Source organism: Hyaena hyaena, unplaced genomic scaffold (genome assembly GCF_003009895.1).
Source record: "Hyaena hyaena isolate Hyena2069 unplaced genomic scaffold, ASM300989v1 scaffold_1186, whole genome shotgun sequence".
Classification (NCBI taxonomy): domain Eukaryota; kingdom Metazoa; phylum Chordata; class Mammalia; order Carnivora; family Hyaenidae; genus Hyaena; species Hyaena hyaena.
In genome coordinates, this window is record NW_024081820.1 from 487,901 (window position 1) to 515,229 (window position 27,329).

General features: G+C 55.2%; 3 protein-coding genes and 2 long non-coding RNA genes across 11 annotated transcripts in view; 4 read left to right on the plus strand and 1 right to left on the minus strand.

The window, feature by feature from the left end:
• POLE (DNA polymerase epsilon, catalytic subunit) overlaps positions 1 to 8,900 on the plus strand; it is a 45,024-nt gene extending 36,124 nt beyond the window's left edge. Inside the window, exons 41-48 of the mRNA XM_039222758.1 lie at positions 195 to 327; positions 429 to 612; positions 1,472 to 1,603; positions 1,744 to 1,937; positions 6,557 to 6,757; positions 6,958 to 7,083; positions 7,775 to 7,864; positions 7,998 to 8,900. Coding sequence (XP_039078689.1) covers positions 195 to 327; positions 429 to 612; positions 1,472 to 1,603; positions 1,744 to 1,937; positions 6,557 to 6,757; positions 6,958 to 7,083; positions 7,775 to 7,864; positions 7,998 to 8,111 — 1,174 coding nt within the window. The 3' untranslated portion in view covers positions 8,112 to 8,900. The remainder of the gene's footprint in view (positions 1 to 194; positions 328 to 428; positions 613 to 1,471; positions 1,604 to 1,743; positions 1,938 to 6,556; positions 6,758 to 6,957; positions 7,084 to 7,774; positions 7,865 to 7,997) is intronic.
• Positions 8,901 to 10,331: 1,431 nt separating this feature from the next.
• On the minus strand, positions 10,332 to 14,179 carry P2RX2 (purinergic receptor P2X 2). 7 transcript variants are annotated; one of them, XM_039222756.1, is made up of 12 exons: positions 14,004 to 14,179; positions 13,763 to 13,898; positions 13,594 to 13,665; positions 13,414 to 13,489; positions 13,239 to 13,335; positions 12,985 to 13,065; positions 12,723 to 12,861; positions 12,203 to 12,333; positions 11,939 to 12,029; positions 11,737 to 11,802; positions 11,583 to 11,660; positions 10,332 to 11,423 (listed from the first exon to the last, which is right to left on the minus strand). In XM_039222756.1, exons 1-12 carry the CDS (start codon positions 14,177 to 14,179, stop codon positions 11,319 to 11,321), a joined length of 1,248 nt encoding a protein of 415 aa, XP_039078687.1. In that variant the 3' UTR covers positions 10,332 to 11,318. The 7 variants fall into 7 exon arrangements, 6 of the variants coding, with proteins under 6 accessions (XP_039078687.1, XP_039078684.1, XP_039078686.1 ...); XR_005526594.1 differs by having other exon boundaries at positions 10,332 to 11,043; positions 11,227 to 11,423; positions 13,239 to 13,489; positions 13,763 to 14,179; XM_039222753.1 differs by having other exon boundaries at positions 10,332 to 11,660.
• On the plus strand, positions 11,631 to 12,686 carry LOC120224515. Its single transcript, XR_005526596.1, has 3 exons — positions 11,631 to 11,681; positions 11,976 to 12,198; positions 12,607 to 12,686. It is a non-coding gene; the product is annotated as an uncharacterized LOC120224515 (long non-coding RNA).
• Positions 12,744 to 15,056, plus strand: LOC120224514. Its single transcript, XR_005526595.1, has 2 exons — positions 12,744 to 12,830; positions 14,734 to 15,056. It is a non-coding gene; the product is annotated as an uncharacterized LOC120224514 (long non-coding RNA).
• Positions 15,057 to 25,056: 10,000 nt separating this feature from the next.
• Positions 25,057 to 27,329, plus strand: part of LRCOL1 (leucine rich colipase like 1) — a gene marked incomplete at its 3' end in the record, with an annotated part of 5,165 nt that continues 2,892 nt past the window's right edge. The window contains exons 1-3 of the mRNA XM_039222757.1: positions 25,057 to 25,146; positions 26,255 to 26,401; positions 26,476 to 26,598. Of these exons, the coding sequence (XP_039078688.1) occupies positions 25,057 to 25,146; positions 26,255 to 26,401; positions 26,476 to 26,598 (360 nt within the window). The remainder of the gene's footprint in view (positions 25,147 to 26,254; positions 26,402 to 26,475; positions 26,599 to 27,329) is intronic.

Here is a 27,329-nt window from a genome sequence, read left to right on the forward strand (position 1 = left end):
GGGGCTCGAACCCACGAACCGCGAGATCATGACCTAAGCGAAAGTCGGACGCTTAACCGACTAAGCCACCCAGGCGCCCCATTTTTTTTTTTTTTTAAAGAAGTGAAGGGTAAACAGCAGATAGGGACAAAATAAAAAGAGGAAAGTGGAGAAAAAAATGATTTCATTTAAGCAATTTCTGTTTTGCTTTTTAGCATCCATTCTAAAGAGATCTTCCACTCCTTGACGATTTCTTTCTCTCGGTGCTGGGAATTTCTTCTCTGGATGGACCCGTCTAACTACGGTGGAATCAAAGGAAACGTTCCATCCAGTGTTCACTGTGGACAGGTAAGACGGAGAGCCTTGAGAGCCGAAGCTGGGATCTGCAACAACTTTGGGGCCCATATTTGTCTCTTTGCACACGTTTGGTGGTCCTGTCTGTGTTACAGCAAGACTCCCAAAAAGAAGGCGGGGGGGAGGAGGAGGAGGAAAGCGGGGAGGAGGAGGAGCAGGAGGAGGAGGAAGGCGCCCAGGAGCCGGACGTGGAGGACATGCTGGAAAACAGCTGGAGCATCGTGCACTTCCTGCCACAGGCAGCCTCCTGCCAGAGCTACTTCCTCATGATAGTTTCAGGTGAGCCGCCCGCTGGGCTTGCGTCCGAGTAACGGACTCTGAGTAACCTGCCTCTGGTGTGTTTGCATAGCAAGGAGGTAAACGGGGAAATCAAGTCAGGTGGGAGTGCACTGCTGCACAGGACTCGCAGGGCAGGACCCCCGTCCTGTGGCGTGCCTATGAGCCCCAGAACCTGTGTGTGCACCCAGAGCAAGTAAAAATAAACACCAAATACAAAAAATGTAGAAACTTCCTGAATCAGTTGCCCACAGGCTGGTCTTTGAGGCCCAACTTCTGTGTCAGAAACTGCTGTATCTGATTTGGGTTTAAAGTTGCAGTGTTAAAAAAATAAAAAATACAGGTCTGGTGTTTACAAACCAAGGTGTCTTGGATCATATGCACACAAAGTGTATAAATTACACCCTGTAACACAGAGCTCTTCATTAGGGGATAGTAAGTGTTGAGGGCACAGGACACCACTCAGCATAAAGACCTAGCGATGTGCAGCCACAGCCGTGGTTTCACTTATAACTGTATGTTGCTCGCCCCTGAGTCTCTCCCTAGCTCTTTTGCGCCTCCTGGGGGCATCTCAGAAGGCGTCCCGACACCAGGGGCCTAGACTTGTGTTTGTTATGAGCCATGTTTTGTCACCGTGTGGCGGGAAGGTTGGTGTGTGTGGCTTACACAGCACCCTCGCTACTAATGTGGACTTGGACTTGGGCCTTAGCAAGCGTCCTGCTTATTCCCATTTTTCTAATTGATTTTGGTTCATCCAAATGCAGCCAATACAGTCATAACTAGTAATGACATTCAGCCCGGGCTGGCTGGCCACAGGGCCCCCCAGGTCCTAACTCTCAAGGCCTGTGGCCTGTCTCTGCAGCGTACATTGTGGCCGTGTACCACAGCATGAAGGAGGAGCTGAGGCGCAGCGCCCCAGGGAGCACCCCCGTGCGGAGGAGGGGGCCCAGCCAGCTCTCCCAAGAGGCCCAGGCAGTGGCCGGAGCCCTCCCTGGTGAGCATCCCCTTGCTGCATGAGGCCATCGCTCTGTTCCTGGGACCTGGGCCCTTTGCTCTGGGGGTCCCCATGTCCTTCCCTTAGTGTTCTTATCACTGCAAAATGGGGAGCATGTTCTGTGTCCCTTTCCTTCCCAGGAATGATCACCTTCTCTCAAGATTATGTGGCAAATGAACTCACCCAGAACTTCTTCACCATCACTCAAAAGATTCAGAAGAAAGTCACGGGCTCTCGGAACTCCACTGAGCTCTCGGAAATGTTTCCTGTCCTCCCTGGTTCTCACTTGCTGCTCAATAACCCTGCTTTGGAGTTCATCAAATACGTGTGCAAGGTGAGGCCGCCACACACATGTGTGAGGCAGAGATCCTTAACGGTAACGCGAGCACGCACAAGGGTGCCCGCGTGTGCGGGAGGCGAGGGTGCCAGGAGTACATCTCTGTTGATTCTGCGAACACTCACTGCTCATTCTGTGCATCTGCTGTGTGAGGCATTTGGGGCTGGAAGCAGGGGAGACCAGAGCCGCCCCCCGTGTCCTCAGGAGGTCTGCGCTCCAGTGAGGGGGCGGACAAGTCAGTCAGGGACAGGTGAGGCCAGGGAGGGCGGGCAGGCTGAGGTGGGCTCCGAGGGGCAGGGTAAATGAGCAAGATGGGCCCCTGAGACCACATTGAGCAGGAGGGTCCAGCCACGTGCAGACCACAGGCCTTTGAGGATGCAAAGGCCCTGGGGTAAGATGGGCTGGGGGTGCTGGTGAGAGGCACGTGCCGAGTGGGTGAGCAGTGAAATGGTGGTGCTTGCGGGTCTCCTGGGGCCAGGGGGCCAGGCCAGGAACGGTCTCCCACAGTGAGCGGGCTGTGGCGGAGCCACGGGGGAGCGTTTGCTTGGATGCTAAATGCCTTTCTGGGAAAGGCAGGCGGAGTCAGTGATGGGATATTATTACCAGATAGCGACCGCGCAGACGTCACTCCTCAGAGAGCACTTCGCTGGGCATTAAGTTACAGGATGCTCCAGGATCAGGTGACTTCTGGGTGTGGCGCAGAAGTAGTTTAGTTTGCCATTTTACTCCTCTGATAAACTTTGGAATTTTTAAAATTTATTTTTATTAAGGTATAGCTTACATACAGTGACATGTCACCATTGTGGGTGTGTATTCTGTGAGTTGTGGCAAAGGCAGGATGCAGGACATTTCACCATCCCGCAGACAGCGCACCCACCCCTGCCGTGCGTTGATCTGTCTGTTCGATCTCCATGCACTCTCTAAAGTTGACACAGTCACAGTCTGTGCGGTGAATGGTTCAAGTTTCACAGAGCGATGGGGCTGTGCCGTGGGCCGCTTCAAACGCTCTCCCCCCAAGCAGACCCCCCGGAACCACCGGTCTGCCCTTGCCACGTCTTCCAGAATGCCACGTTATGGATTGTGTAGCCGGTTAGGTCTGGCTTCTTTCACGTCACAGGGTGTGCGCGTGTGGTTCCTCTGTGCGGTTGCGTGTTTTAGTACCTTGTTCCTTTCTGTGGCCCAGCAGTGCTGCGTTACGCCAGAGAACCGCGAGTTATTTGTCCACTGGATGGAGTTGTTTCGGTTTTTGTTTTTTAGTTTTTATTAACAAAGTTGCTGTAAACATCCTCACGTAGGTTTTTGCCTGAACGTTAAGTTTAATTTCTCTTGGGTGAAAATGGAGGAGGGGAATTGCTGAGTCACGTGCTAAAGTGCGCTCCCGCTGGCCGTGTACGATGTGGGCCCAGCTGCTCTGCGGACCCCCCAGAACTCAGCGATGAGCATTTTCAGGACTGTGCTGTTCACACAGGTGTGTGGCAGCATCGCCTGTTTCTAACCTGTGCTTCCCCAATACTGAGGGTGTTGGGTGTTTTTTCATGTGGGTGGTTGTCATCCACGCATCTTTGATGAAATGTCCAAATCTTTCGCCCATTAAAAATGAGGTTCTTTTTCTTATTGCGTTTTATGAGCTCTTTATATATTCTGGTTACAACTCTTTTATTAGATGTATGATTTCTAAATATTTTCTCCCAAACCTTGGCCTACCTTTTCAAAATTCTCTTAATAGTATTTTTCAGTGACTGTACCTTAACTTTAATTAATCAATTCCTTATAGATTGAACCTTTCTTGCCACATTTAAGAATTCTTTGCTCTAGCCAAGGGCAGATTTTCTTATAACTTTTATAGTTTTAGGGTTTACATTTAGTCTGTTAATCCATTTTGAGTTAATTTTTGTACAGTGCATGTTGCAGATTGAAGTTGGTATTTCTGAGTAAACATATCTAATTATCTCAGTACTATTTGTTAAAAAGATTACCCTTTCTCCATTGAATAGTCTTTGTGTCTTTTTCAAAACTTAATTGGCCACATATATGTGTGGGTCTTTTTCTAGATCTCCATCAATCTCTATGCTCCTTTTCCAACACAACATTTTTTTAATCCTTTTTAAATGTTTACTTAAAAAATTTTTTTAGTGTTTATTTATGAGAGAGAGAGCACAAGCAGGTGAAGGGCAGAGAGAGAGAGGGAGACACAGAATCCAAAGCAGGCTCCAGGCTCTGAGCTGTCAGCAAAGAGCCTGACGTGGGGCTCGAACTCACAAACCCTGAGATCATAACCTGAGCTGAAGTCAGACACTTAACCGACTGAGCCACCCAGGCGCCCCACCAACACCACACTGTTTTGATTTATGTAACTTTATCAGTAAATCTTGAAACCAGATAATGTGAATGCCTCAGCTTTCTTCTTTTTCAAAATTGTTTTGGCTCTTCTATATAGTTCCTTTGCTTTACGTATAAATTTTTGAATCAGCATGTCAGTTTCTACCCAGAAAAAAAACCCTTTTAGAATATTGGAGTTGTTTTATTGTTTTTTCTTTTTTGTTTGTTTATTTTTGAGGGAAAGAGAATGCGTGCATGAGTGGGGGAGGTAGAGAGAGAGAGGGAGACAGAGGGAGGAGGGGACAGAGGAAACAAAGGGGGCTGTGTGTGGGCTGGAATCACAAACATGAAATCGTGACCTGAGCCGAAGTCAGACACTCAACCAACTATTATCTATAGATTAATTTAGGGAGAATTAACATCTTAGTTGTAATGTTGTAATGTTTATTTATTAATTTTGAGAGGGAGTGTGCAAGCACAAGCAGGGGAGAGGCAGATTGAGAGAGAATCCCAAGCAGGCTCTGAGCCCAACGAGGGGCTCGAACTCATGAACATGCGATCATGACCTGAGCTGAAATCAAGAGTCCAACAAACACTTAACCAACTGAGCCACCCAGGCGCCCAGAACATCTTAATGTTGAGACTCCTGATTCATGAACCACTATCTCTTTCCATTTATTTAAGTCATCTCTGATTTCTTCATCAGTGTTTGGGGTTTTCTGCATATAAGTATTGCGCACATTTGCACCTAAGGTTTTCAGGTTGTTTGGTGCCATTAAAATAGCACTGACTTTTTTAAACTTCAGTTTTCGGTTCACCACTAATATTTAGAGATATGTGGACATTTGTATATTGACCTTGTATCTTGTGTCACATCTTTTTGTCCATTCATTTATCAGTGGACACTTGGGTTGCTTCCATAATTTGGCTATTGTGAAAAATGCTGCAATAAACACAGGGATGCGTATATCTTTTTGAATAGTGTTTTCATATTTTTTGAGTAAATACCCAGTAGTGGAATTGTTGGATCATGGGGTAATTCTGTTTTTAATTTTTTGAGGAACTTCATACTTTCATCCAGAATGGCTGCATCAGTTTGCATTCCCAGTAATAGTGTCCAGTAATAGTGTAAGACAGTTCCTCTTCTTTACATCTTCACCAACATTTGTTATTTCTTGTGTTTTATTTTAGCCATTCTGACAGCTGTGAGGTGGTATGTCCTTGTGATTTTGGTTGTATTTTCCTGGTGATGAATGATGCTGAGCATCTTTCCATGTGTCTGTTGGCCATCTGGATGTGGCACTGATTTTAAATATTAACCCAGCCTTGCTTATATTCCTGGAGTAAATCGCACTTGGTCATGATGTATTACTCTTTTTATATATTGGCGGGTTCGGTCCGCTGGTATTTTGATGAGAACTTTTGAGTGTACGTGTTAGTGGTTGGTCTGCTGTTTTCTTCTACTGTCTTTGTATCATTTAGCCTCATAAAATGAGTTAGAATGTTTTCCCTTTTGTGTTTCCTAGAAGATACTGTGTACAATATTATTTTTTGCTTAATGTTTGGCAAATTCACCAGTGAACTCTTTTTCTCTTTAATTCAGTTTTTTTTCTTATAATGGAAATATATAAACTATATGTTTTTAAGCAAACAGCTTCATACTGCCAGGCTACCACTCCTCATTATACATACTTGAAATTTATCTACTTGTCTCACTGGATAGGGCGGTGGGCTTCGAATTTGACCATAAATAGTTCTTCCAAAAACATCTTCTAAGAGGGTTTTGGTTCTGTGGTGCCCTTGGTGTTGAGCTGGGACAGTAGACTTTTAGGGGTGGGAGGGGCCTCTAGAGAGATCTGTCCTGTGCTCTCCTCTCTGTTAGGGACAGAAGTGTGAGATGCCCCCCGGTGGCTCTGCAGGCACCACCACAAGAGCCGGGCTCCCCAGCGCCAGCTGCGCGGGCTCCAGGCCGGCTCGGGCAGCCCCCGCCGTCGGGGCTGAGAGCACCGGCTCTGCCGATGAGGCCTTGCGGTCCCATAGATTTAGGACTGCTTGTCCTTGGGAAGGAAGGAGCCAGTAAGGATGACAGGAAGAGCACATAGTGCCCCCCCGTCCCCCGGAGCTAACGAAAACCTCTACTCGTAGGGCCACACTGAGGCAGCTGCCCTCAATCCCAGCAGGAGAAGGAAAGTGTGATGCTGAGAAGCCGCAGCCCGAAGAGTCCGCTGCAGGCTTTTCCGGCCCCAATGGAGACCGGCCCCTGAGGCCGTCCCTGACGCCCGTTCTGTTCTCTGCAGGTTCTGTCTCTGGACACGAACATCACAAATCAGGTGAACAAGCTGAACCGGGACCTGCTGCGCCTGGTGGACGTTGGCGAGTTCTCAGAGGAGGCCCAGTTCCGAGACCCCTGCCGTTCCTACGTGCTCCCTGAGGTCATCTGCCGCAGCTGTAATTTCTGCCGGGACCTGGACCTGTGCAGAGAGCCCTCCTTCTCTCAGGTGGGTGGGGCCAGGCCGGGAGGCTCGGACACCTTTCCTGTGTGCTGGTGCATTGTCCTGGTGCGCACGTGGCAGCGACGGTGGTGCGGGCCAGCAGCCCCCACCCCCGAGCCCGCCCGCTCGCTCCGCACAGTCCCTACTCCGCACCGGGGAAGTGCTGGCTGCTGAGGAAGGCTGACCTGGCCCTCTCCTCTGCCCAGGACGGGGCTGTGCTGCCTCGGTGGCTCTGCTCCAACTGTCAGGTTGCCTATGACTCATCAGTCATTGAGATGGCCCTGGTGGAAGCCGTGCAGAAGAAACTGATGGCCTTCACTCTGCAGGACCTGGTGAGTGGCAGGCCTGGGGCTGGGGGACTCTACCCCGGCCCTCGCTCCAGAGGGCAGAGGGGTTCTTGATGAGCAATTTGCACCCACGAGAAGCTACGGGTATGCACAGTTCTCGAGGCCCAACTCAGTGCTCTGAGGTAACCAGTCCTTGGATCAGCCGTCTCCTTTCGACTCATTGTCACACATCTCTGGGGCTCCCACAGGGGCCGGGTGCTGGCTCCATGCACCTTTCATTTTAGTGGAAGAGGGTAGATTGTGAGCAGAATAGAGTGTGTGTGAGTCGTGGTAAGCGTAAAGACAACAAGCAGAGTAGAGAGAGAAAGACAGGGATGTCTTCAGCATTAGACAGAGGGGTGTCCTCGCTGAGAAGACCTCTCAGCCAAGATGAGAGGGGGTGTCGGGGTCCGAGCAGAGGACAACCCTCATCTAGTGTGATAGAATAGGGAGACCCAAGGAAGGCCCAGGGGTGAGGGCCTCTGGGGCTCAGAGGCAAGGGTGCGGTGCCCACAGTAAGGGTGTTAGGAAGCAACTGGCATGTTTGGATAAATCCTGTTACAAAGTACTGAATTTCACGGTTGAGCTGAAGGCCATGGGGGGCGGGGGGAGGGTGGACAGGCCGAGCTCTTGGCTCCCGCTGGCCATGGCTGGCGCAGGAGGGGACACTGGTGACCAGGGCTGCTCCTCATTGCAGATCTGCCTCAAGTGCCGGGGTGTGAAGGAGACCAACATGCCTGTGTACTGTGGCTGTGCCGGGGACTTTGCCCTCACCATCCGCACCAAGGTGGGGGTCCCACAGCTGGACCAGCTGGCTGCCCCCCTGTGGTCTTTGCCATCCTCTTCTCTCCCTATACACCTGAGCCTCCACCTTGCATCCCTCTGGAACCAGGTCTCACTGTGACTGATCATTTCTGCAGGTCTTCATGGACCAGATTAGAATCTTCCAGAACATTGCCCAGCACTATGGCATGTCATACCTCATGGAGACCCTGGAGTGGCTGCTGCAGAAGAGCCCTCAGCTGGGCCATTAGCAAGCCAACCATCCCCATTCTCTGCCCTCACTTCCCAGGCTTGTGATCATATCCAGGACGGAGCACCGAGGAAAACGAGTATCAGGGAGCTTCTGCGAGCGGGAAGTGGCTCCACTCGGGGCTTCCCTGGGCCCCCAGCTGTGGTCAGGGCCGCCTGCCCACGGTTGGCCCAAGAAGGGTCACCAGGGTGGTTCCTGCTATGTAGACCGCCCTCCCTGCGGCCCTGCTTTCACTCTCCTCTGCTGTTCAGGGGATCTTCTGTCTGGTGAGGACTGGTGGGCTTTGCAGCCCCTGTTTATCACTTGTGAGCACGGAGGCAGAGAAGCATGTGCCATGGCTGGATGCCAGCAGGAGGGTGTGGGCCTGTTCCCGGGACTCAGAGCCAAACGCTGAGGGGACCTGGGTGTCTTTCACACAGCGAGTTCCCAGGACTTGGCCTTCTTGTCTGGAGACTTCCCAGTCAGTGTAGGGTCTGCAGGGGAGGAGCCCGATCACAGCGGTCACTTTGTCTGCAGCAGCGAGACCTGGAATCCGGGGTGTGGCACCCTTCCCTCTGACCCTGCCCCTGCTGTGGGTGGGGGTGGGGGCAGACAACGAGCGCTGGGCTCAGACTGCCACTCACAGGAGGGAAGATGCACGCATTTATCACAGACTTTAATGTCCTCTGTCAGCACTTGGGTTCTCAGGGAAATGCTTCTTCACGTGCAAGACTAGGTTTTCCCCTTCAGCTTCAGGGCAGGGGAGGGGAGACAGGAGTAAAACGGCAGCAGCAATCGTGTTGGGCTTGAAGTGGTTGTGTTCTGGCTTCTTGGCTGTAGCGTCTGTGACCTCCGTCCCTTGCGGGCCTGCCTGTCCTCCAGTGGCCAAGGGGGACACGCAAGCCCAGGTCAGCTGCCCTCCCCTGCAGAGACGGTCAGTCAGGGCCCTGGCCTCTCTAAACCTGGACACTTGCCACCAGTTTCTTCAGACAGCCAGTGCGGCACAGAGATGTGGGGCCCCACTCCGCGCTGACCCTGCGGTGGGGCTGGGAAAGTGGGAGGCCCAGTGACCTCGGGAAGACTTTGCTGAGCTGTTCCCTCCTTTCTTTCCTCTGCCCCAGGACAAAAGACTAAGTCCACACTTCATTTTAGTAGTTAGATTTTATTTTTTTATTTTAGAGAGTAAGCGTGAGAGGGGGAGGGGGCAGAGGATGAAAGAGACTCTTAAGCGGGCCCCGTGCTTCTCCCTGACCTGGGGACTTGATCCCACAACCCTGGAATCAGGACCTGAGCCAGAGTCGAGTCAGATGTACCACCGACTGAGCCACCCAGGCGCCCCACACTTCATTTCTAACTAAATGAGACTGGAAGCAGGAAAAGAAGAATGGCCAGGTTGGCAAGGCAACAAGCAGACTAACTGAATCCTAAACTCAGACCCCAAATGGGCAGCCTCAAGGGAAGCATGTGGAAGCCGCAGGCCACTGTCAGCCCTGGAGCCCGGCTTGAGTTCGTCACTGCCGCCTGACTTCTCCGAGCATCCCCTAGCATGACACTTTAACTTTTGTTTTTACATTCCTTAAAATTGTGTGTGTGTTTGTGTGTGCGAGGTGTCTTAGTCCCTACAAGGATGGAAGGGAGACTGCCATCTGTCACAGCTGGGTGCGTTGGCCCCTGGGTACTGTGCTCCGGGTGTGTCCAGGCCACGAGAAACCGGACACTGGCTGGAAGGTGGACAGAGCCTGCGTCACCCCCAGATGGAGATCAAATCAAATTAGGGCTCGGGGGGAGGGGGGCTAACTGGGCTTCCTGGAAGCGGAGCAGAGATGTCCCGGAGGGGAGAAGGGGAGGGGCTGGGGGCCTGCACACCATGCCTTGTCCTTGCAGCAGGGCCAGGGCTGCAGGGGGGGGTCACTCAGAGGCCAGCTTAGGGACTGGGGCATCTGGGACAGTGGAGGGCCCTGGGGTCCCGCTCGTGCTCAGGAATGGGAAACCTGAACCCCTGGCCCCGGTTCTTGAGTGGCAGCCCAGGCCCAACTGGAAAAGCCAGTTTCTCCAAAGCTGGACATCAGGGAGCCAGATACAGTATCGCAGGCATCTGGGCCACAGGACTCCTCACCTCACGGATGGGAGGGTCTGTAGAGGTAGCTGGCCGGGGGCTTCTCCGCTGTGTGCTGTTGCTGGCCCCGTTGGGTGTGGGCAGGTGGGAAGGCCAGCTCTGGCCACCTGCCAGCATCATTTGGACGTGAGGACCCCCTGACCCATCACTTAACCTTAGAAGTGGTGGGATCCTGGCTGAGGTGGTCTGTGCAAACACAGCATGTGCTGCCACAGATCTGGGCGCTCACCATCCATGTTGCCAGGGGAACCACCATCCAGCCGAGTTCCGGCGGCCCCTGGGGGAGGGGGACCCTGGCCAGACAGGCACCAGGCAAGGCCACTGAATATAATGGCCGTTATGGCATCCAAGGGTGTGGCAACCGATTAGCTGCTGGCCTGTGCTCCCCCTCAACCTCGTCCACCCCCTCCCCCGGCACCAACTTCCTGCCCCCTTGGGTCCCTTTTTCTTGTTTCCTCACCTACCCCTTGGCTTTCTTCCAGAGCCCCCATCCTTTCACATATTTTGAGGGTGGGTCTGGGATGACCCCCCACCTCCCCACCCCAGGAGGCTGGTAAGCAAGCTAACTGAAGGGCAGCGCTGGGTTCCTCGTGCACCCAGTCCCTGCCTGTCCCCCTGCCCCTCTGCTCAGACACAGCATGCGGTCTGCACCCACCCAGGCTGGTTAAAGGACAGACCAGACCAAGGGCACTCATAGCCCCATGCACAAGGACCCTCTCCTGCCTGTTTGTCTTCAGGACCTCCAGATGCTTTTCCCCAAAAATGAGGCCAGAGGTTCTGGGCACAGGTTTATTGGACTCTGGGTACGTGACTTCTAGCTATGAAGCAAGCAAAGCGCCTGGGTTGGGAGGGGTGAGAAGCCTGTGAGAAAGACAGCGAGGGGTGAGGGGGAGGAGGCAGTTTATCCCTCCCTCCAGCCCGGGCAGAGTCGGGGTGGGGGGGCAGCCAGGATCTGATGCCACCCACTTGGTGTCACCCACCGCCCGGTTGCACGGGGGTCTTTTTGTTCCCAGTTTCTCACAGACCGTGTTGAGGGGAGTGGGCCGGGCCCAGACTTCAGGACCCCACCAGGCCCGGCCTTGGACACTGCGTGGCGGAAGGCATGTGGTAGGCTCAGAGCTGGGCCAAACCTCGGGGGTCTGTGAGTGTGGAGTCCTGCCGGGAAGGCTCGCAGGCGCACAGCTCTGGTCCCTCATTCTGCTGGGGAGTATCCGCCATCTGCTCAGAAGGGGCAGAGGCAGGGCGAGGCCATGGGGGCGGGGCGGCCGGGGATGGGCTTGGGTCTGCAGAGCAGGGGTGGGGCGGGGGAGGGGCCTGGCCCAAAACAAGAGCCAGGGGCACAGGCCAGCTACCGGAGGAGTGCCTGGGCGTGCACACCTTGTCGAATTTCTTATGGCTGTACACCTTGGTTTTGTTCATGAACGTCAGCAAGATCCAGTCACACAGGAAAGAGCCCTGGGCCAGCAAGACCAGCAGGTGAGGGCCCGGGAGCCCCCGCCCCCGCCCCCCGCCCCAGCACGCATTTCCTTACCACCCCGATGGAGGTCAGTGCTGTGGCCAGATTAATGATGGTGGGAATCAGGCTGAACTTCCCTGCCTTGGGAGAGGAGGCTGCCTTAGATGGCTGTTGGGTCTGGGGCAGGTGAGGCTCAAGGGGGGGTGGGGAGACGGAACCACGCTGGCTCGGCCCCGGGCCTGTCCGGGTCCTTGGCGGGCAAAGCAGGCGGGCCTACCTGTCCATGCACAATGACGTCGATGCGGATCCCATAGGCCTTGATGAGTGTGCGGGTGGCACTGCCGTTTACCTTGTAATACTTGGCAAACCTGGGACAGCATGACCCTGAAGAGCATGGCGGTGGGCACCCACCCATCACCCAAGACGAGAAGCTCCAAGACTCCAGTGACCCCTGATCTGGACCTTGAAGCACCTGCCCTGTTATTTTAGAGCCACTACAACCCGGGCAGACGAGGACCCAGGCATCCCAAGGCCAAGGTACCTGAAGTTGTAGCCAGACGAGGCTGGGACGTGCTTGGGGTCAAGCCTCCGGAAGGAGTACTTGGGGTTGCACTTTGATGCCGACAGGTCCAGGTCACAGTCCCAGTTGATAATGACCCCGATGACACCACCCTGCCCAGAAGTGGGCACAGGGGTGGGTGTCAGGGAGGCCTCACAGAGGACCCTCAAGAGCAACGGGGCCTGCCCTGAGACTGTGGGGCGCTCATCTTGGGGCACCTGGGGCAGCTCAGGGCCGAGAGTCAGGGGTGCCTGGCGAGCACCCGCTTCTGAAGCGTGAGGGTATGCTAGCGGCCAGCCGTGTGACCAGGAGTCAATAATTTAGCAGGACGCATGCATGCCCAGACCGGTTGGCCGATTGTGTTTCTCTTTCCTCTGCCCGAACAGGGCCAGGGTTGGCCAAGACTGCAAAGGGGGCTGGCTGTAATGGAGACCCGCCACTCGCCGCTAGGAGCCAGCACCGGAGGAGAGCTGGCCCGCTCTCCCTCGGCTGCCCGCCTCACCGTGTGTGCCAGCTCCGTGAAGTTTTCCCCTGCCCGTTCCACAATGAAGCCCAGCTTGAAAATGGGACAGTAGAGGTCGGAGGCCTCATCGAATGTGCAGCGTTTCAGGTAGCCGTCCTTCCGGTGCTCAATGTTGCCTCTGAGGACGGGACCCAGGCGCGTCACGTGGGGAGGGGGCAGAAGCTCTGTACCCACAAACACCACGTTCCCAGGAGGTAGCCCCCATCCCTACCCACTGTCACTACACCTTGGTGGCTCTTACTTGGAGAACTGGAATTTAGGGTAGTGGATGCTGTTCTTGATGAGGATGGTGAAATTCGGAGCCATCTTGCCGAGAAATTGGCTGAGGAGGCACAGACTGGGTGTGTTTAGTCTCCCCCCTCCCTAGGCCCCCCCTCCCTAGGCCCCTCCCCAGCACATCGCAGCTCTGGCCAGTGAGGAGACAAAGGAGCAAAACAGCGTCGTGCTGGGGTGCCAGCTGCGTCCCGGGCAGGTGGGGTCACCGGGCGTGCGCACCTGACAGAGGCCCCATCTTCCACCGGGCACCAGCCCGACACCTCACAGGTCTTGGCGGACCCTTGGTAGTAGGGTACGCAGCGCCCGGTCCTCAGGCCTGCGGGCAGACAGACGGCGCTCAGGGGCGAGGGGCGTGCCCCCCACCTTACCCCACCCCGAGCTGGTGGGCACTGACCGTTTCCCAGCATGTCCAGCTGCCCTGCCACGCAGTCCTCATCTGTGTCACAGGAGGCGTTGCTAACCCTCATGCTCTAGGGAGGAGCCGGCTGCGTCAGGAGCCCGCGCCTCTGGGGCAAGACGATCAGGCGGGGGGCCCTGTCCCTCTGCCCCAGCCCTGCGTCCCACCAGGCCTCACCTCCGGGCAGGTTCCGAGGGTCTGCGAGGGTGTGACCTCAGTCCTGGTGATGATGCTGAACACGCTGCCTCCCTGGGCTCAGAAAGAGGGGATGGTCGGCCGAGGCTCGGAAAGGGGATGGTCGGTCCTGTCCCGGGGTGCGCGCCGCGGGCGGGGCGGGCAGGCGCACCTCGGGGGGCTTCACGTACTCCTCCACGTCCCACACTTTGCGCTCGGAGTAGGTGATGCCCTTAACTTTGGTAATGACGGAGCTCTCGGGGCCCGTCTCGCTGTCCTGGTAGCTCTTCTGCACGATGAACACGTACCTGCGGGACCGGCAGGGCCGCGCTGGAGGCGACCCGGGGCCCTCCCCCGCCGGTCGCCGCCTCCCGGGGTCCCCAGGCCCTGCGCCCCCGGCGCACCGCACCCACCACACGAAGTAGAGCAGGATGAACAGCTGCACCGCGCGGTACACGACGCCCAGGCGCCGGTTCTTCACCACGATCACCTTGGGCGTCTCGTAGTCCCAGAACGCGGACCAGCAGCCCCGGGCCAGGCGCCGGGCCGCGGCCGCCCCCGCGCGGGGCTTGGGCTCTGCGGCCGCCATGGCCCGCAGCTCCGCCCGGGGCGCGACGCGGGCGCACCCTTCGGGCTCGGGGCGCGGGGCGCCGGCAGGGAAGCCCCGCGGCACCGCCCCGGGGCGTGGCCTCGCCCGCCCCGCCCCGCCCCGCGCCCCCGCCCCGCGCCCCCGCCAGCCTGCGGCCGGGGGAGCGCGCGGCGCACCTGACAGGTGTCTCCAGGTGGGCACGGGGCGGGCAGAGCGCGGGCGGCAGCCTTCGCCCCACCCGCGCGCGGAGGCCCGCACGTCCCCGGGGAGGACACGGAGCCGCGGGGACGTTGTTGAGATGCGGGAGGGAGACCCTGCGAGGCTCCCCGGGCCTCCTGGCGCCTCATGACCGTGCGCACTAAACCCGGGGGGCTGCCCCTGTGTCCAGTGCCCTGGCTTAGAACACTGTGGGGGATTACGTGTCCAGGAGGAGTTTTCCAAAGGGCGCCCCTGGATTCTCCGCCGCTGCCCCCTGGAGACCCCCTGCCCCCACAGCCCCGCCCCGACCCCCGCCAGGGTCACACAAATCTGAATCCTCTTCTTCGCCCCAGCAGGCCCTTTGCTTGAGCTACAGGTGCGCTCTGAGCCGTCAGTTCTTGCGCCTCCTCCACCCAATCGCCCAGCCCTCGCGTCTCTCCTGGACTGTGGCTAAGGCTCCTAACTGTGCTTTTATCCACTTCCACATGCACGAGAATGAAGTTAGACAGACCCCCTCCTCACATCATATACAAAAACTAACTCAAAATGCATCAAGTACCTAAATGTAAGAACTAAAACCATAAAACTCTTGGAAGAAAACATGAGAACAAGCATTTGTGGAGTTAGATTTGGCAATGGATTCTTACAAATGACAAAAATATAAGCAAAAAAAAAAAAAGATAAATTGGACTTCAACAAAATTAAAAACGTCTGTGCTTCAAAGGACACCGTCAAGAAAGTGAAAAGATACCCCATAGAATGGGAAAAAATATTTGCAAGTCACATATGTGATAAGGGGGTTGTATCTAAAAAGACTCTTGCAAGTCGTAACAGTATGACAAATAGCCAATTTAAAGAATGGACCAAGTATCTGAATAGAAATTTTTCCAGAGAAAATGTACAAATGGCTATTAGTACATGAAAGAAGACAACATCATTAGCCAGGAGGGAAATGCAAATCCTACCCCTAGGAAAGCTATGACAGAGGTTGGCAAGGATACAGGAAAACCGGATCCTTCTCACATCTGCTGGGACTATAAAAATGGTGCAGCCACTTTGGAAAACTCTGTGGCAGTATGTCAAAAGTTGAGCCTTGAGTTATCACACGATCCAACTATTCCACCTAAAGGTGAAATGAAAACATGTGTCCACACGGAAACCTGCACATAAATGTTCATTGCATTATTCGTAATGGCTGAGATTGGAAACAGCCCAAATGTCTATCAGCTGATGAATGAATAAATCATATGTGGTATATCCATACAATGGAATATACTCCTGCAATACATGGAATGAAGTACCTTATATGTGCCATATGTTACAACATGGGCAAGCCTAGGAAATACCGTGCCGAGTGAAAGAAGCTAGTCTCCAAAGACGACCTGTTGTACCCTCCATTTATATGAAATGTCCCAAACAGGCAGCTCTATAGGGAGAAAGCAGATTAGTGGTGCCAGGGGCTGGGCGAAGGGAGCTGGGGGTCAGGGCTATGGGATCCTCTTGCTGCCCGGGTGCTGTGCTGGGAGGGGCCATGGCTCCCTGTCGCCTGTAGCCTGGGGGTGACAGAGACCCTGCCCCTGGGCCTGCGTGTGCTGGTGTTAGCAGAGAGGGCCCTGGAGGGAGTGGCTGGTTAGTCTGTCTACCATGGTTACAGGAACACAGGGTACATGGCTTTCCACTGGCCAGGGTCTGGTCACCGCATGTATCTGATGCAGTGACCAGTCTGACCCCAACAACCAAGAGGAGCACACATCCTTACTCAACATCTGGCACACTGACCGGGTAACAGAAGGGCCAAAGGGAGCTTCAGCCAGAGGCGATGAAAACTTGCAATGAGGTGAGGTTAGAGTATGAAAAAATCTGGGCCCAATCGTGATTCAGGTAGGTGAGCTGGCAGAGAACAGCTCACCCAGGAGCTCCCATGGCAGGAACGCCTGGGCTCAGAGCAGAGCGCAGAGGTGGGGCCAGAGCAAGACAGTTGTGTGTACAGGATGCTTGGAAGCCTAGGGCACAGGGTTGGAGGAAGAAAAGACAGGAAGTGATGAATAGTTGAAGAAAATTATCTGATTTGAGCAAAGACTTGTATCTGCATGTGGGTATGACTTGTTGGGTCCCAGGCAGGATGATTTTTTTTTTTTAATGTTTATTCATTTTCATGAGAGAGACAGAACATGACCGGGGGAGGGGCAGAGACAGAGAGGGAGACACAGAATCTGAAACAGGCTCCAGGCTCTGTGCTGTCAGCACAGAGCCCGATGCGGGGCTTGAAGTCACAAATCATGAGATCATGACCTGAGCCGAAGTCGGACGCTTAACCAACTGAACCACCCAGGCACCCCAGGATGATTTTTTAAAAAGGTGCCTGGGCAGGGAGGGTGAGATACCTGAATTGCAGGGATGAAGAGAGACAGAGCATCTGCATCTGCCTCTTTCTGCTTCCTCGCAGGCGGAGCTCCAAGCTGGTAGCCACGGGCAGGCATTCCGTCCCCTGAACGTGTGCAGTGTGTTTTCCTTACGTTTTCTCGGAAGAAAAGGTATGCTATAGAGTCTCAAGTTTGTCCCAGAATTTATTGATTTCTTGAGATGAGATTTCTGGCCTGTGTCGTTAGGAATATGTGTCAAGCTGCAAGGAGAGCTCGAGGGCCCCTGGGAAGGTTCCAGTTACTAGAAGACACATAGTCTCTCACATTTAGTGCAGAGTCTATGTTTGATTGGTTTCGGGAGACTCCAAACACTTACTGTGAAGTTTATACAAGGTGTCTGGAAGCCTACTGGACAGAAAAATTAAGAAACCAAATGGGAGTGCCTGGCTTGCTCAGTCAGTAGAACATGTGACTCTTGATCCTGAAGTTGTGAGTTCAAGCCCCACACTGGGCACAGAACTTACTTTAGAAAGGGGGTGGGTGGGCACCTGGGTGGTTCAGTCGGTTGAGTGTCTGATTTTGGCTGAGGTTATGATCTCTCAGTGTGAGTTTCAGCTCCACATCGGGCTCTGTGCTGACAGCTCAGAGCCTGGAGCTGCTTCAGATTCTGTGTCTCCCTCTCTCTGCCCCTCCCCTGCTCATGCTCTGTCTCTCTCTCTCTCTCTGTCAAAAAACAAAACAAAACAAAAAACAAACAAAAAAATTAAAAAATTCTCAAATTTATAATTTGGATAATACTTTCAAATAGGTTAAAGAAATTAGTCTTAGGAGGACTGAGTCTGATAATATTTTTTTTTTTACTTAAAAAGGCATTTTACAAGTGAAAAAGGTTATTCAACTGAATTCCAAAATGTTTGGTTAACAGGAAATATTACCCTACGGCAAGTATGGAGTAAAAATATCTATACATAACAATGTAAAAACAGCCAAGTTACAACTAAAAGTCCCAAATAAAAGTAAAATTAGATTTCCTTTTCTAAACAGCTTTATTGAGATAAAATTCACATGCCATACAATTTACCCACTTGGAGCATAGAATCCATTGTTTTTAGTATATTTATGGGGTTGTACAAACATCACAATCTAATTGAGAACACTCACCGCTCCTAGAAGAAATCCGAGACCCATTCCGAGCCCCCATGCTGCTCCCCGCGACCCCAGCCGCCCTTGGAGGACCCCGGGCCCTCTTGGCCAGATGCCCGGCCGCATCGCCGAGCCGCCCGGACCCTGCGGGGACCCTGGTGCGCCCGGCCAGCCCCCAGGGCCCGGGGGATGATGGCGGCAAGCTGCTCTTTCAGGCCTCGGAGTTCTGGGGGGCGTTGTTAACGCTGCGTGGACGCGGACCCTGCGACACCCCAGTCACCACGGACCGGGTCGCTCTGGGTTCCTGGCCCGGCACCTGCCCCTCCTTCGGGCCGTAGCCCCGCCCCCCCCCCCCCCCCCCCCCCCCCCCCCCCCCCCCCGCCTCGGTCTTAATCCATCTACCTCCTTCTACCCAATCTCTGTTGCCACGACCATTTCCCAAACTAGACCAAGCAGTCGTAGGGGGTGGGGGACGGGCACACGCCACCTTTCCCTGGGCAGAGCCTGGCCCGTAGTCAACAGTAAGTACACGTTTACCGAATGAACAATGTCAGCAGAGAGAAATGAAGGCCACCCGCAGTGGGAACTCCGGGCCATCGATCCCGAGCTGGGAGTCCACCCCTGGCTCTGATCCGCTGGCCCACAGCGGAGGGCGGGGATGCTGGTGGGGGCCAGCCTGGTGCAGGTGCCCCCAGGGACCCGTTGGTGGGGGGAGCGGGCGCATCGCACTAGATGGGTTAGGGGCATATGTGACTGGTCCTGAGTCGGAAGAGGGGAAAGCCTCAGGAAGCCACAGTCGGTGACCCAGCGCTGGCTGTCCGGCCCGGTTGGGCGGCAGCGGCTGTGGTCGGCTTCCTGGGCTCCTGCGTGGCCCAGCCACGTCTGCTCCATGCAGTCCTTCCTGCCCAGTGCGGAGGCTCTGGTCAGCTGCAAGGTGGGGCCAGGAAGGAGGTAAGAGAGGAGAGCGGGCCTCGCGCCTCTGAGTCTGCGGCACTTTGCCTGGGACTTCCTTGGCCTTGGTCCTGCGGATTCTCCCGGGGTCTGGGGTCTGTTCTGGAGTCACGGCTTGTCCGGTCTCGCTTACAGAGGGGCAGGTGGGGCCCACGATAAAAAGGTAGGACCACTGGACCCTTGAGCAATTATCAGCAGCCAGGGGTTTTCTGCAAGCACTGTCCAGCCTGGCGCGTGCGCCCGCGTGGTCGGCTTCCCCGCGTGTGTGTGTGTGGAGGCTGCTGCAGCAGGCCGCCGTGCGGGCCGGGCCACGCCGCCTTTCCTTGGAGACGGGGGAAGAGGCAGGGCAGGTAAGGCCCAGTGTGAGGGGTTCGTGCTCGAATATGGGAATCACAGTTCAGGGAATAATTTTTTGGTATCTGTAAGTTTTGGCAAGGTTTGGTGTCAAGCTTTTTTTTTTTATGTTTATTTATTTTTGAGAAAGAGAGTGCGCATGAGGGAGGTGGAGGGGCAGAGAGAGAGGGAGACACAGAATCCAAAGAAGGCTCCAGCCTCTGAGCTGTCAGCACAGAGCCCAACTTGGGGCTCAAACTCGCAAACCGTGAGATCATGACCTGAACTGAAGTCAGACGCTTAACTGACTGAGCCACCCAGGTGCCCTGACATCAAGCTTTTATTTGCCAGAGTGAGATACTATGGAATCATGTTTTGGAGTTGAGGTTTGGAAGGAAAAACTGTGGAAAGATGTCTGCTCTGAGAGATTTATAAACAAATACCCAAGAAAAGAGACTGCATATATTTAAAAGAATATTTAAAAATAAACGGGGGCAGTGAATGCCCTGTTCTTCAAGTTCAGGAACAGCTATGCCTCCAGGGCCTCTAAGCAGCACCTGTGGCCTCTGATTTACCGTGGTAAGATACGCATAAAAATTTCCCATCATAACCACCGCAATGGGTGTAGTTCAGGGGCACCGGGTACCCACACACTGCCTACCGGGGCCACCGTCCACCCCTAGCACTTTCTCATCCTCCGGGACTGGTGCTCTGCCACACTCCACACCGGCTGCGGCCCAGCCCCGGCGCCCGCCATCTGCCCTCTGTTGCTACGACTCTGTCTGCTCTAAGGCCTGCCTGGGAGTGGGATCCTGCATGTCTGCCGTTCTGGGACTGGACTATTTCACTCAGCATCATGTCCAGGTTGTAACACGTGTCAGAATTTCCTTCCTTTTTAAGATGAATCACATTTCATTGTATGGATGGACTACATTTTGTTTATCCTTCACCCTGAACACCAGGGCTGTGCCCACCTCTTGGCTGCTGGCCGTGCTGCTGCTGTGGGCGGGGTGGGCTGCTCCATGTGGACAGTGGGTTCCCGTGGCATGTCTGTTTGACTGATCGGGCACATCAGGCCCAGTTTATAAGACTGAACTTTTCAAGGGCCCATGAGAAATCCGGGACCATAAAGGTTTTTTCCCCCCTGTTCAAAGTACAAAAACACATGGCAAGTTTGAAATTCTTAAATATTCAAGTTGTGATTTAAATTTAGCTTTTATATGGTTATATTAATCACATTCTTTACATTTGATATGATATGGAAGCAAGGCTTTCAAGATTGATCCAATGGCTATGAGTTGGCCCATTTATCTTTGAGATTGTTTATCCGACTCCATTGTCTAGTGTCATTTCTCTGGAATGTGTGCTTAGGGGCATCTGAGAGCCTTGACCTGCGGTGAGTGAGGGGACAGAAAGTGTTCCCACAGGGGCGCCTGGGTGGCTCAGTCGTGCCGGGACCCGCGCCGGCCTCTCTGGGTGGCAGTCACAGCAAGGAAATGGCAGTGTTTGCAGCTCCCGCCGTGAGAAATGAAAACTGGGATCTCCTTCTGCTACTACTGGCTCATGTTGGGGATAAGCCTGCTGGTGTTGACCAGGCCTCACAATATTCCATATCAGACCCATATTCTGAACACAGATACCTCATAAGGAAAAGCATATTCCTGCCTTTACAAAAGAGACTTTAGACGAAAGCTCTATGGGAGATTGTCAAAAGGCTCTTCCTATGGGCCTTGCAGACCTAAGACTTAGATAATAAAGGGGGTTAAGAACACAAGACTTACCACTGAGCCTGGCCCTGAGACCAAGAGCCTATTTTGGGGTCCAGGGCAGAGCACAGTTACTACATACATCTGTGCTAATTGGTGAAACCTGGCCATCCCTTCCTCAAGGCCTGCATCCCACAAACACCCTCCCTTCCACTGGCAGCTGGGATGAGGACAGATAAGAGCAGCTAAAACATAAACCCAGGTGCAAAGACTGACACATTTAGGGCCCCCATGTTAGTTTCCACAAATAAACCAATTCAGAAACATTCATCCTCGGGGCGCCTGGGTGGCTTAGTCGGTTAAGCGTCCGACTTTCGCTTGGGTCATGATCTCGCGGTTCGTGGGTTCGAGCCCCGAGTCGGGCTCTGTGCTGACTGCCAGCTCAGAGCCTGGAGCCTGTTTCAGAATATGAATCACACTCTCTCTATAACACTCCCCTGCTCATGCTGTCTCTCTCTCTCTCCTAGAAATAAGTAAAACATTAAAAAAGAAAAAAAAGAAACATTCATCCTCTTGAGAGCCAGACAGAATGACTCCTAGCTGATCTATATACAATTTAAGCTGCATGTTGTCCTGTTTTTCACTAAGAGCATCCTGTTAATTCCTTGGTTGTAAATTCACTATGACTGGGATAATTCTGCAGAACATCAAAAACTTGTTATGGCAAAAGGCCTCCCATTGTAGAAATTCCTTTCTCTGAGTTCATGTTGTTGCTGAACCTTTAAATAAAGACACCAAAACCGCCAGGACGGAGACGCTGCCTGGTGATCAGAAAGAATCTCGGGGCCTCTCACTCTCTCTCTCACCGACACCGTCCATCCTTCAGGGGCCCTAGGACCTGCTGGCTCAGCCTCCAGCACAGTCGGTTGAGCGTCTGACTTTGGCTCGGGTCATGATCTTGTGGTTCGTGAGTTCGAGCCCCGTGTCAGGCTCTCTGCTGTCAGCACAGAGCCTGGAGCTTCAGATTCTCTGCCCTTCTCTCCCTCTGCCCTTACCCTGCTTCCACTCTCTGTCTCTGTCTCTCAAAAAGAAATCTTTATATATTAAAAAAAGAGTTCCCACAGCCCTTCCGCCATCTCTTGAGTGCTGGCTCATGGAGCTTATGAATGAGGAGAACAGAGGGCCAGCGGTCAACAGGGTGGGACGCAGCCCAGCAAGTAAGCACGACACAGGGAGGTGTGTCCACACCCCAGGCAAGGGGCCCCAGAAGGGACAGCCCCTCCCACACTCGGATCTGGACCGCCAGCCTCCAGGGCTGCGAGGCACAAATGTCTGCGGTTTAACCTCCCCCGCTCGTGATGTTTGTCATGCAGCCGCGGCGCACGGGTACGGATGGCCCACATGATTGCTTACGGGGCATATTTGGCCAGGCTGGTCCTGAGTTGGGGACGCTGCAGCCGCTGGCCCAGTGCTGGTGCCCGAAAGCCAGCCGGGAGAGTGCACTTGGCTTCCAGATTGGCTGCTGTGGCCTGGGGGCCGAGTCCCACTTTCAATGACGGTCTGGCCACTGTCTGTTTGTATGTTCACCAAACGTGGGTCTTGGGTTGCATCATGCAGATACTTGGCAACCTCATGAGAGCTGTTTCTGAATGTTTCTGAAAGTTCAGGGAACTCCGCGGCCTGGGGGTCCGGGAGGTGCTGGCGGGGGCCGCCAGGTGGGCGGCCTCAGGAGCCCCCAGAACCCGCAGAGGCCGCGCCAGGAGACCTTGCTCGTGCTCCGCACCCACTGTGCCGGGCAGCGTGCAGGGAGCCCACACTCTCGCACATAGCAGCCGGGACCACACGCAGCACAGGTGTGTCCTGACTGCCAGCTGCTGCTTTTGAGGGGAAAACACCGTTAGCACACACTCGCCGAAACGGCCTTGGAAGCGCTTCTAAAGGCACCGCGTGAAAGGGCCCAGCCCTGTTGTGCCCCGCAGCTCTCCTCCTCCGTGCCTCTGTCATTCTTCCGCGGCTACAGGTCAGAAGAGGCCTCCGAGTTCAGGCTAGTGGCTCCCTTTGAAACCAATTGGCCAAACTTTGGAACAAAATGGTCTAGCAATGCTTTTGTGACTTACAGGCTCTCTTAAATTTATTGCAGATAAATTTAAGTATAAAAATACAGAAAACCCAAAACTCAGGTGATATGTGCTGTGATTTGCAGGGCAAGTGACCCCAGTAAAGAACAAAGGGCAAGATGAGCATGTCTCCACTGGAATCATCTGGTAACCAGAGGTTCAGGGGACACGAGCGGGAGCGCGGGAGGCCACCGCTGACCTCACAGACGGCGCGGCAAGATCCCAGGAAGGCTCGGCCGCCCCCCAAGGGCCTGCGGCGCTCAGGACGGAAACCGCAGGCGGGTCTGAGTGTGAGGCTCGTGGGCCCTGGGCTGGGAGCTGGCAGTCCTGAGGGGAGCGCGGCCACGGGGAAGGGAAGACAGACCAGAGGAGGGTTCTAGAATAGGACTCCAGCTTGTGCTGTGGGATGATGGAATGTTCTGGAACTAGATAGAGGTGGTGGTTGCACACTGTTAAGAACTAAATGCCCCTGAATTGTTTACTTTAAAAATGGTTATGGGGGCACCTGAGCAGCTCAGTTGGCTAAGCGTCCAGCTTCGGCTCAGATCCTGCAGCTCAGGTCCTGATCTTGAGGTTCATGAGTTCAAGACCCCTGTCGGACTCTGTGCAAATGGTGTGGAGGCTGCCTGGGATTCTCTCTCTCCCTCTCTCCCTACCTGCTCTCTCTGGGGGGTGGCGGGAGAGAGAGAAAAGTGTTGGATTCTCAACTGAACCACCCAGGTGCTCCATCACTTCAATGTAAAAGATAAAAGAGAGGCTTCTGGGTGGCTCTGTCAGTTAAGCATCTGACTCTTTTTTTTTAATGTTTTATTTATTTCTAGGAGAGAGAGAGAGAGAGACAGCGTGAGCAGGGGAGGGTCAGAGAGAGAGGGAGACACAGACACCGAAACAGGCTCCAGGCTCTGAGCTGGCAGTCAGCACAGAGCCTGACGCGGGGCTCGAACCCACGAACCGCGAGATCATGACCTAAGCGAAAGTCGGACGCTTAACCGACTGAGCCACCCAGGCGCCCCTTGAGCATCTGACTCTTGATTTCTGCTCAGGTTATGATCTCGTGGTTCATGGGTTCAAGCTCCGCAACAGGTTCTGTGCTGATGAAGCAGAAGCTGTTTGGGATTCTCTCTCTCTCTACCGCCCCCCCCCCCCCACCGACTCTCTCAAAATAAATAAAATTTTTTTAAAAGATAAAAGAACTGGGGAAAAATTTGAGGCCAAACCATCAGCTTTATATATAGGTAGGCAATGAGCCAAATGGCCCAGAGGATGAGAGGAGCAGGGGCCAGGGGCAGCTCAGGCTTGGGTCTGAGGCTGACTTGGGACTCCCGGGGACCCTCCCTGATGAGGGTGGGAGACGCACCTGTGCCTGGGGCTGCCGTGCGCGCCCCTCTCCAGGGAGACAGGAGCTGGACTCACAGGAGGGAGGGTCACACGGCCCGTGGGCGCTCTCTGACGTCAAGCAGAGAGGCCCCTGTTCAACTCAGAGAGGGCACGATCCTTCCCTGGGGAGAGGGGTGTTGACAATTCATTTTCCACTCAGCGATAAAAAGAGATTTGCCATCAAGCCATGAAGACACATAGAGGCCTCTGACATGGGTGTCCGTGGGCGAAGGAAGCCAGTCTGGGAAAGCTGCGTCCTGTATGGTTTCTGGCTCCAGGACACCGGGGAAAAGGACCACTGCGAGACCAGAACAGACCCGTGGTTGCCGGGTTTCACGGGCGAGGCTGAGCAGGCGGGGCCCGGGGGCGTTGGGGCAGTGAAAATACTGTGTGCTGCTGCGGGTGTCCTGCACGAGCAATGAACCGGGTGTAATAACGTGTCAGTGTCAGCTGACCTGCGGTAACCAATGTCCAGCATCCACTGAGTTAATAATAGGGAGGCAGGCGTGGGAAAGGGGCTATACGGGACCTCTTTGTACTTTCCGCACGATTTCTCTGTAATCCTAAAACTGCTCCAGAAAATAATGTCTGTTAATTAAAGAAAATCTATTTTGCAAGAGAAAGGTTGGGAAGGAGGAAGGAAGCGGGCGTCCACACAGGTGCCACGGGGCCCGGACACGCGGGGCGCAATGGCGGGCGCCGGGCGTCTGCTGCTGCTGCTCTGCCTGCTGCCCGGATCCTTGGCCTGGGGCTCCAAGGCCGCGTTGCATTTGTACAAGGTGAGTACCTCCCCGCCCCCACTCCGGGCTCCCGCCCCTCCCTGCAGGTGCCTGCCCCCCTGCACCCTGTCTGCGCCCCCTGGAAAGGGAGGGACCCGGCGCTTGGGCCCCCAGGAGGGCTCCCCCAGGCTGCAGGGTCCCCGGGGATGACAGTCACAGGCCGGGGAGCCAGGTGCCCGGCGGCGCCACTCTGTCCTCAGCACGTTCTGTTTTACTTTGGAAAATATACCTATTTTTCTTAAGAAGCTGTTCTTTCTGTTAACATGGGATGGGGGTCCTAGTTTTAAATAAGTTCACACGTACGTGCGTAAAGCTCTGAGTTAGTACCCGCGGTGGGAAAAGTCATTAGGAGGGACCCACAGCTACCAACAGCTTTGGGGCCTCAGGAATGTGTCGAGTCCGGGAAGGACTGTTGTGACCAGAAGCTTGAGAACTTCCATCAAAGGCCTCAAGAGCAGGCGGCCTCCAGCGGGCGGGGCGGGCACGTGGGTGCGACCCCAGCCGCAGCCCTGCCTGGGCCTGTGACCCCCACTCGCCACCGGGCCTGTAGACGCCGCGAGGGAGTCCGTGGCCTCTCTTCCCTTCCTGCTCCGCTGCCCCTCCTCTTGTCCTCTGTGCCTTGGTTTACCCCCCAGCCCCCACCACCTGCGCAGCTCACAACACACAGACCACGTTAGTTCTCTTCCTCTCCCTTTCCTGCCATTAGCCCCGCCAGATCTGGAACGTTCCGGGAACCTCGAAGGGAAGCCGAAAGAAGGGGAGGGCGTTCCTCAATCGAGAAGCCTTACTGGGCGCTGGGTCTGCGGGATGGGCGGGGCCTGTGAGGGTCACTTGGGGTGCCAGGGCCACTGCCGCACCCCAGCAGCCTGGGGCTGCAGGAGCTCTGCACACCCAGCCCTTCCTGCAGTGCCTGGTCTGCACAAGGTGTCCTGGGGGGTGGCCGGCGCAGGGGTGAGGCACCACTGCCCAGAGCTGCCCGCTGAGGGGCCGGGGGCCGGAGGGGAGGCAGGGTTTCCTTTCCCGTGTGTGTGGGGGGGACAGGGGGCCTGAGGAGAGAACGGGGTCTCTTCTGCGCGCTGGGGGGCAGGTGTGCAGTTGAGAGAACCAGGTCCCCTTCCGGCAGCCGAACAACCACGCCTGCTCCAAGCACTCGGATTGCCAGAGCGGCTGCTGTGTCGCCAACATCTACAGCTCCGTTTCGGAGATGACCTGCAGACCCAGGACCATCTTCCTGCAGTGTGAGCCTTGGCGCAAGGTGAGCTGGAAGCCGAGCGGTGGGGGGGGGGGAGCGGGGGGGGCGGGAGCCAGACTCAGGCCCTGTGTCCCCAGCGCAACGGGAGCCACTGCACCAGCCACGAGGAATGCCAGAGCAGGTGCTGCATCAAGCTGAACAAGGTCAGCCGCCACCGCTGCGTCCCCCAGAGCGGGATCCTGGCTCAGTGCCTGCCCTTGGTGAGTGCCCCCTACGCAGGGGATGGAGGTGCTGCCCGGAGCCCAGACCCGGTCCCGGGTCCTGCACCGAGTGAATGGGATTCTCCAGACCCACTGGGCGTTCCCTTCCGGGAGAGGCCGCCCTCTGCTGTCGGGACACTGGCCTCCACATCCATTTCCTTGAGCAGAAGGCAGGGATGAGGCCTAGGGAAAGGAGCTAGGTCCCAGGCAGGTCTTTCGGGGCCCAGCTCGGAACAGGTGCGGCAGCCTGGGAAAGGGCCATCTGATGCGTGGCTGGGTGGTGGGCCCACCCCACTGGGCACCAGGATTCCCGACGTGGGGCTGAGTGTGGGGGGCGGGGCAGCTGGAGACGTCTGAGGGAGGACCTCACCAGAGCCTCTCTTTCCTTCTGGACCCTTGTGACAGCTGAACAGCAACTGGAAACCAGAATGGCCAGTTGTGGTTGTGATGCAGTCCCGGGGGTCAGCCTCCCAGGGCACAAGACACACACGGTGCCCTGGAGACAGCGGAGGGCATGCAGGGACGTGGGCAGATGAAGGCCAGGGGGCTGGGGACAGAAGGAGGGGGACAGAGAAGGGGCTTCAGAGATGAGGTGGGGAGGGGTGGACAGAGGTGGGGAGGGGTTAATTGGAGATGGGGAGGGTGGACAGAGGTGGGGAGGGGTGGAGAGAGGCGGGGAGGGTGGAGAGGGGCGAGGAGGGGGTGGACAGAGGCGAGGAGGGGATGGACGG

Excerpts from the sequence above, each read along its gene's own strand:
- P2RX2 (XM_039222751.1), bottom strand. The coding sequence starts at position 14,179 with ATGGCGGCCGCAGAGCCCAAGCCCCGCGCGGGGGCGGCCGCGGCCCGG. Across the intron at positions 11,661-11,736 it reads CACTGACCTCCATCGGGGTG|GGCTCTTTCCTGTGTGACTG; the intron begins GTAAGGAAATGC and ends TTGCTGGCCCAG. Across the intron at positions 11,424-11,582 it reads GCCATAAGAAATTCGACAAG|ATGGCGGATACTCCCCAGCA; the intron begins GTGTGCACGCCC and ends CCTTCTGAGCAG.